The sequence below is a fragment of the Cicer arietinum genome, chromosome 7 (assembly GCF_000331145.2).
Source record: "Cicer arietinum cultivar CDC Frontier isolate Library 1 chromosome 7, Cicar.CDCFrontier_v2.0, whole genome shotgun sequence".
In the NCBI taxonomy this organism is placed as follows: domain Eukaryota; kingdom Viridiplantae; phylum Streptophyta; class Magnoliopsida; order Fabales; family Fabaceae; genus Cicer; species Cicer arietinum.
Window position 1 is genome coordinate 33,541,068 of NC_021166.2, and position 7,989 is coordinate 33,549,056.

Genomic DNA, 7,989 nt, shown 5'->3' on the forward strand with positions numbered 1-7,989 from the left:
CACAACTTAACACTTAGCAATTCCTACGCGATTACTACGACACACGAAGGTTCGATAACCATCATACTCACACACAATACACAACACATAGCACTTAACACCTTCATCTCAGTTATCACGATAAATCAAAATTCGAATCACTCAATCATAAACTCAAATCAAACATGACTCGCGTGCCAGGCACCCTAATGCAATGCGTATATGCCAAAATGCATGGACTCGGAATTCCAAACCAAAACCCTCCTCGAAGGGCCGTAAATCATAATTGTACCGCCTATCGCAGGCCAAAGTACCAATTACCGAGGTGCCACCTATCACGGGTCAGCACGATTTACTAAAATGCGTAAATCATAAACGTACCACCTATCACGGGTCAGTACAGTTACCATGGTGTCACCTATCACGGGTCAACTCGATTTTCTAAATAGTAACTCGTAAACGTACCACCTATCACGGGTCAGTACAGTTTACCGAGGTGTCACCTATCACGGGTCAACACGATTTACTAAAAGAAAAAGCGGGAATCGTAAACGTACCGCCTATCACAGACCAGTACTGTTTACCTAGGTGCCACCTATCACGGGTCAGCACAATTCACCAAAAATGTAAATCGTAAATGTACCACCTATCACGGGTCAGTACAGTTACCATGGTGTCACCTATCACGGGTCAACACGATTTACTAAAAGAAAAAGCGGGAATCGTAAACGTACCGCCTATCACAGACCAGTACTGTTTACCTAGGTGCCACCTATCACGGGTCAGCACAATTCACCAAAAATGTAAATCGTAAATGTACCACCTATCACGGGTCAGTACAGTTACCATGGTGTCACCTATCACGGGTCAACACGATTTACTAAAATGTAAATCGCAAACGTACAACCTATCACGGGTCCGTACAGTTTACCAAGGTGTCACCTATCACGGGTCGACACAATTTACCAAATGAAATGCATGAGCATACACAGACTCCATTCACAACAATCGTTAAGCAAATGCAGATATTAAAAGATTCCCCATTTTTAATACCCATTTAACTTAAACGACTTTCAAACAACATTAATTAAATAAGTCATTAAGAGATTCCCCGTTCTTAATACCGATTTAACTTAATGATTTTCAAAACAAAACGTTAAGCAAACAGTCATATTAAGAGATTCCCCATTCTTAATACTCATTTACCGAAACGATTTTCAAAAACGATAGTTAAGTAACCGAGACATTAAGAGATTCCCCATTCTCAACGCCCAGTTAACTTAAACATTTTCCTCAAATACACATTAAGTAAACCGAGGTATTAAAAGATTCCCCATTTTTAATACTCGTTTAACTCTAATGGTTTTCAAATTCCACAGAAACAAATTCAAACATACTTTCACATTCAAACCATAATTCACAACAACCACACCAATTAACAAACATCAAGTACGAACACACCAAATACAACGAACACAAATCACGCAACATAACACCCAGATACATCAAATTTCATTTACCACGAAACATTCATCACTATAAACAAAACCTAACTCTAAGGTTTTTACCCATAACGCACTAGTTTCGTTTTTCCCCAAATCGATACATTTAACCCTAACAAATTCCTTCCCACACAACTACAGATAAGTCCCTAATGCAAGCTAGAAGTTTGGAAGGAGCCCTTACCTCAACGTTAGCTTTATCGTGCGTTTCTGGTACCGCGAGTAATTCCGGTAAAATCTCCGCTCGCAACTTCGCCTCCAAATAGGTCCCCTAGCACCGTAGCGTGGTGGTGAGCAACTTTCCCTTCTGTCTCTTCGAGAAATGAGGTTTGGATCTAGAAGAAACGGAGGGGTTTGTGTTTGGATCTCAAAAACCGTATTTCTTCGTTTTCGAATCAAAGAGGAAGAGTGGAGTTACAAAAACCTTGATCTAACTCTCACCCAACCTTGGGTCACTAGCTTTGAAGAAAAGGAAGCAACGAAAACGAAAAATGGAGAAAGGATGGATTTTGGTTTCTTGCGTGAGGTTCAGAGGAGGGAGATGGAAATTTGGGAATTTCCTTCTTTTCTTTTTCTTTCCTTTGCTTTTCCTTTCTTCTTTTTTCCTTCCTTCCTTTATATACTATTTTCTTTTCCTTTTCCTTCCTTCTAGTTTTCCTTTCTTTTTCCCTCCAAGCAAACATATATATATATATAATAAATATAACTTAACAAATATCTCAAAATCTAGATATTTATTAAATTACCGTTTCACCTGAAACGCCTTAAATTCTCCGTAAAGGATTTTCCGCAGTTAAATTCAATTTATTTATCGACGAGAAATTCTAATTGGCATCGAAATATCTTTTTGATTATAAAACTCCAAAATATTATTAACTTTGGCTTAAAAACCTCCGAGCCAAAATCCAAAATACACCAAAAATACATAAATGGTACTTTAAAATTATGGGTCTTACAATCAGCATTTAAGCATCTAAAGCAAAATCATTCTGTCTAAAATATAAAGCAATAAAATAATCAATTTAGCCAAAAACAGAAACCCTAAAAACCAAAAATAAAAACGAATAAGCCAAAAATAGAAACCCTAAAAAGCAAAAATCCTAAATGAAGAAGCAAAAATAGAAACCCTAACTTACAATGAAAATACCCAATAACTTGTACAATCGCATAGACGAGCGTCAACGAGCGAGCCATAAAACACACAGCAATCAGATGCAACGAGCGAGCGAATGAACGACAACGGAAGAAACGACAGAAATCGGATGCAGCGAGAGCGAGCGACAACGGGGAAGAAGATGGAGAAACATTCAGGCTCTCGGTGGAGAAGAAGATTTAGAAACGAAGAGAAGAAGATGGAGAAGCATTCAGGAAGGAGAGAAAGGGTTTCTGAGGAATAGAAAGAGAACTATCAAAATGACTAAATTATCACTTAAGTATGTATACGCCCTTAAGTATGTATACGTATACAATATATGTGTTTGTATTTGTGTTTAAAGTTGTGTTTAAATAACATTTCTCCTCCCTAAATATCATGCATATTGGTTGTGAGGGTTGAGCGTGTTTGGATTGATAAATAGTTAAACTTTCGTTTTCCATAGAGTTGGTTATAATGGATTGAAAGGTAGTTTTATTCTATCTTTCAAATGATTTTATTTTTTAAATTATAATTTTTCATTTGTTATGTATGGAATCAAAATTGGGGCCACAGTAAGAAAATGATCAAAACTCCAGGAGAATATTGTCCACATACTTTCCCTATTTGATGTTGGTTCAAACTATGATTTCTGTAGAATTTCACATGGCCAATACAGATTAAACTTCACAATCAACACTAGAGTAAACTTATATAAAATTGTTTTGATTCCTAAGAATGTGAATTCATTTAATAAATCAGAAGATGTTTTTAGTGATTTTTATGAAAACAACTAAGTCTTTGCATTTAATGATAAGTTATTCCAACATAACATTCATTAGATATATAATTAAAATTCATTTCCGATATAATTTTTGTCGCATTCAAAATTAGTCTTTGCATTTATGTGTTGCATTAACTCGATCATTTCGTTTATTTCTTTACGATTAGGAAAACCAGTGCTACAAAATATTTTTACATCGACAAAGAACACTTTCAACCCTAAAATTATGGATACAAAGGAATTATAGAAAAGATAAATGAAAATTTTTTCCAATCTAATTTTACGCCAAGTCATCTATTAACAATAATTATTATAAAGGATAATATTGTTGACCTTTGAGTGAAAATATTGACTCTCCTTCCCATGGTGTAAGTCACTCGTTTGATTCAATACGCATTAACATACATGAAGAATTTTTGAACCTTACTCCTAAGATCAGTATTGAGGATATGATGAATTTTACAAAGGTAATTTATTATTTTTGATTTTATTATAAAAAAATTTAAATTGTATGTATTTGACTCATATCCTAACTACAGGGTCGGCCCAACACATTAGGAGGCCTAAAGCGAAACTATTAGACAGAGCTTTTTAAAAAATTATTAAATAAATTATTAATAATTTATTTAATAACTATAGAATATTTCTTTAGTAGAATTAATAGTATTTTCAAATCTATTTTCTCTATATTTTTTAAAAAATAAAACAAGACATTTCAACTGTTCTACAACAACATCAAGAACTCATGTAAATTTTTTCATCTTTATTTGAAGAAGAAAATAGTTTGTATACTACCACTCCAATAACTCATGTTAGCAATATGTTCACTACTTGTTTCATGATTTCTCAATTTATAACTAATATTTTCAATATAAGCAATGTGCTCACTTTTTGTCTCATAATTTCTCAATTTATAATTATTATTTCTCTCATCCCTACTATTTTCATTAGCTAATTTAGTTGTATTAAGAAAAGTATTAAATAATTTATAACAAAAATATGTTTTATTTAATTTATATAAGATTTTATCAGTTGATAGCAAAAAGCTAAGACGAAGGTTTCACTATGATATTTTACAAGACTGAAAAAATATCAATCCAAATAAACAATGATTCTGTCAAAAATTGAAAATTAAAACTTTTTTGAGGCCTTTCTTGTTTCTGTATATTTTTAAAAGACATTTTATTATATATTATTGGGTCTTTATATCATAAAAATTTAACGTAAAAAAAAAAAAAAAATTTGGCGAAGAAAGGGCTTTACACGCACTACAACATTTTGGTGCTACGGCAACGCCTAATTTTTTATGGTAAAAAAACTGTTCTCGTAGAGGTAAATAGACAACAGTTGTTATATTTCGTTGCGATAGAACATGAAATTTTATAATTTCTACAACAACACTAAAAAACCGTTCTCGTTGTTTATTGATATCTTTACGCAACATTTATTCACCGTTGTTCTTTAGTTATTAAAAAAACTGTTCTTGTAGGTACACGTTTCATGAAACAAAAAACACTTTTTTTTAGTTAATTTTTTATAGCGCCAAATATATTTCCTAAAATAAATCCTTATCATTTTCCCTCTCTTGAAACCCTATCTCAGATTTTCAGCAATTCTCATTTTCCCTCTCTTGAAACCCTATCTCAGATTTTCAACAACAAAGCCTTGTCACTTTCCCTCTCTTGAAACCCAGAATTTCAGCAACCTAGCTTCTCTCAATTTTTCACTTTCAGCAGCTTCTCTCATTTTTCACTTTCAGCAACCTTAACCCTTACCCACAAATTCTTCTTCTCTCTCGCTCTGTCGCGTAACCCATCTCCGTCGCGTAACCCATTCTCCCTCGGGTAATGGATTTTGTCTCGCGTAAACCATTTATCGCGCAACTCAACCTCGTTCAACATCGTTCAAGGTTTCGTTCAAGGTCTGAGGATTCTGTCTCGCGTAAACCATTTATTTCGACCGTGTTTTTGGTATGTATTTTGTATCTTTGCTCCAAAACCCTAATTTTTTGAATCCTATTTTGCTCTGCTATTAGGTTTAATTTTTCTACGAATTAGTGTTATAATCCACTTCTCGAGCAATTCTCATTTTCCCTATCTTGAAACCTTATTTTGCTCTGCTATTAGGTTTAATTTTGCTACGAAATGATTGATTAATTTTTTGCTTATTTCACTGGAATTCTGTTTTATTTTTGCAGATTTCTCAAATTCACTAGAACCCTAATATTTCGAATCCAAATTCTCACATCCTGCCTCAGAAGGTAAGAACTTGAACCCTCCCATGGTTTTATTTTGAAGAATTTATTTCTAGATAGTGTTAAATGAAGTCGTGAATGTTTGTGGGTGCTGATTTTATGCTAAAAATTTGATAAAATCAAATAATAGAATGTGAGAAATAAGAAAGCATATTTTAAGTTGTTAACAATGAGCCAGTCATGCTAGACATAGCTAAGCAGGGTGCATATAGTGTAAAGTTAGTTTTGAGTAGATGTATTTCTTTTGTTTTTGCCAAATTGGCTCGCTCAGTAATTGTTGTATATTTGTGGGTTTATAGTCTATTGATATGGGTCTTTTTCTGCTAAATTTTCTACTGCTATGAACTGCGATAGTATGATACATTTGCATTGATAATTTGCTCTAAACTATGAATTGGCAGCATCATGATTTTGCATTGATAATTGGCTGCATTATGAGTGTTACTTGTAATTGTCATACTTATGCTATATGTTACATGAGTGTTACTTCTGCATTATGAGAATTTATTGATTAATTAGCTTCGTTTAGAAAAAAATTAAAACAGTTAGAAATCCTATAACTGTTTAATCCTGAACATGATTTTTAGTTGCATGTTAGAAATCAGTATTGCTACCATTAATAAAAACGGTAACAAGACTTAAAAAAGTAAGAGGAATTAAAATTGTATTGCTACCATTAATTAAAACAGTAACATGACTTAAAATAGTAAGAGGAATTAAAACAATATTGCTACAATTAGATAGCACAAAGGCCTCTTTGGACGCATCTAGATTTTGATTGAGCTTGTACTAACATCCCTTTGAAATTATTTGTCCTATATGGTAGTCTCCTCATAAACTCGATGGACAAGGAATGGACAAAATTGTCTAGAGAGAGTAAAGAGTATCAAAACGGTGTAGATTTTTTCCTAGATTATGCATACACCAAAGGAAAACCTCGTGGAAAAGAGATTTCGTGTCCATGTGCTAAATGTTACAACACCAATTGGTTCACAAGGAAGGTAGTACGAAATCATTTAATAGCATTAGGATTTCAAAAAGGATATGATTTTTAGGTTCGTCATGGTGAAGAGATAAGAAAACCCAATGATCTTAATGATGATCATGTGAATGATGAAGAGGATCAAATTGATGAACTACTTTTTGAAAGATTTAGAGATGTTATACAAGAAGAATGTGAATTTAATGAAGGCCTCAACGAAGATGCAAAAAAGTTTTATAATCTAGTCGAAGAAGCCAAACAAGAGTTATATCCGGGTTGCAAAAACTTCTCAAAATTTTCGTTCACAATTCGGCTATATTTATTGAAGTGTTTGTATGGTTGGAGCAATGAATCATTTAATGCTCTCTTAGAATTGTTGAAAGAAGTTATGCCTTCACTGAACATCCCCGATACGTTCAATAAAACTAAAGGCATGATAAAGGACTTAGGGCTGGATTATAAAAAGATCGATGCTTGCCCTAATGATTGCATGATCTATTGGAAAAATTATGAGAATGAAACATCTTGCCATGTTTGTGGTGCTCCACGTTGGAAGGAAATTGCCGAAGGAAACCATCAAGTTGGAAAAAATCACGAATCTTATAAAGTTTCAGATAAAATATTAAGACATTTTCCCTTGATTCCTAGACTTCAAAGGTTGTTTATGTGTTCAAAGACGACTAGCTCATTATGGTGGCATGAAGAAGAGCGTTCGAAAGATGGGAAGTTGAGGCATCCTGCAGATGGGGAAGCATGGAAAGAATTTGATAAACGCCCTCCAGACTTTGCTTAGACTCACGTGAAATTGCCGAAGGAAACCATCAAGTTGGAAAAAATCATGAATCTTATAAAGTTTCAGCTAAAATATTAAGACATTTTCCCTTGATTCCTAGACTTCAAAGGTTGTTTATGTGTTCAAAGACGGCTAGCTCATTAAGGTGGCATGAAGAAGAGCGTTCGAAAGATGGGAAGTTGAGGCATCCTGCAGATGGGGAAGCATGGAAAGAATTTGATAAACGCCCTCCAGACTTTGCTTTAGACTCACGTAATATAATACTTGGATTATCCAGCAACGGATTTAATCCCTTCAGAACTACGAATGTGTCTCATAGTACCTGGCCTGTGTTATTAATACCATATAACTTTCCACCTTGGTGTTGCATGAAGGCTAAGTATTCGATGTTGTCTTTATTAATACCTGGACCACAATCGCCAGAGAATAATATTGATGTGTACCTTCAACCATTGATTGAAGAGCTAAAGGTGTTATGGGATTTGGGAGTAGAAACATATGATGCATCACTAAAGCAAACATTCCAAATGCGAGCAAGTCTCTTGTGGACTATTAGTGACTTT

General features: G+C 34.0%; 2 protein-coding genes across 2 annotated transcripts in view; both read left to right on the forward strand.

The window, feature by feature from the left end:
* Positions 1–6,493: 6,493 nt before the first annotated feature.
* On the forward strand, positions 6,494–7,426 carry LOC101493368 (uncharacterized). Its single transcript, XM_004509906.1, has 2 exons — positions 6,494–6,652; positions 6,707–7,426. Exons 1-2 carry the CDS (start codon positions 6,494–6,496, stop codon positions 7,424–7,426), a joined length of 879 nt encoding a protein of 292 aa, XP_004509963.1.
* Positions 7,427–7,542: 116 nt separating this feature from the next.
* Positions 7,543–7,989, forward strand: part of LOC140918755 (uncharacterized) — a 2,629-nt gene continuing 2,182 nt past the window's right edge. The window contains exon 1 of the mRNA XM_073363551.1: positions 7,543–7,963. Coding sequence (XP_073219652.1) covers positions 7,543–7,963 — 421 coding nt within the window. The remainder of the gene's footprint in view (positions 7,964–7,989) is intronic.

Coding starts and splice junctions, on each gene's coding strand:
- LOC101493368 (XM_004509906.1), top strand. CDS start 6,494: ATGGACAAGGAATGGACAAAATTGTCTAGAGAGAGTAAAGAGTATCAA. Junction 6,653..6,706: donor CCAATTGGTTCACAAGGAAG/GTAGTACGAAAT, acceptor TATGATTTTTAG/GTTCGTCATGGTGAAGAGAT.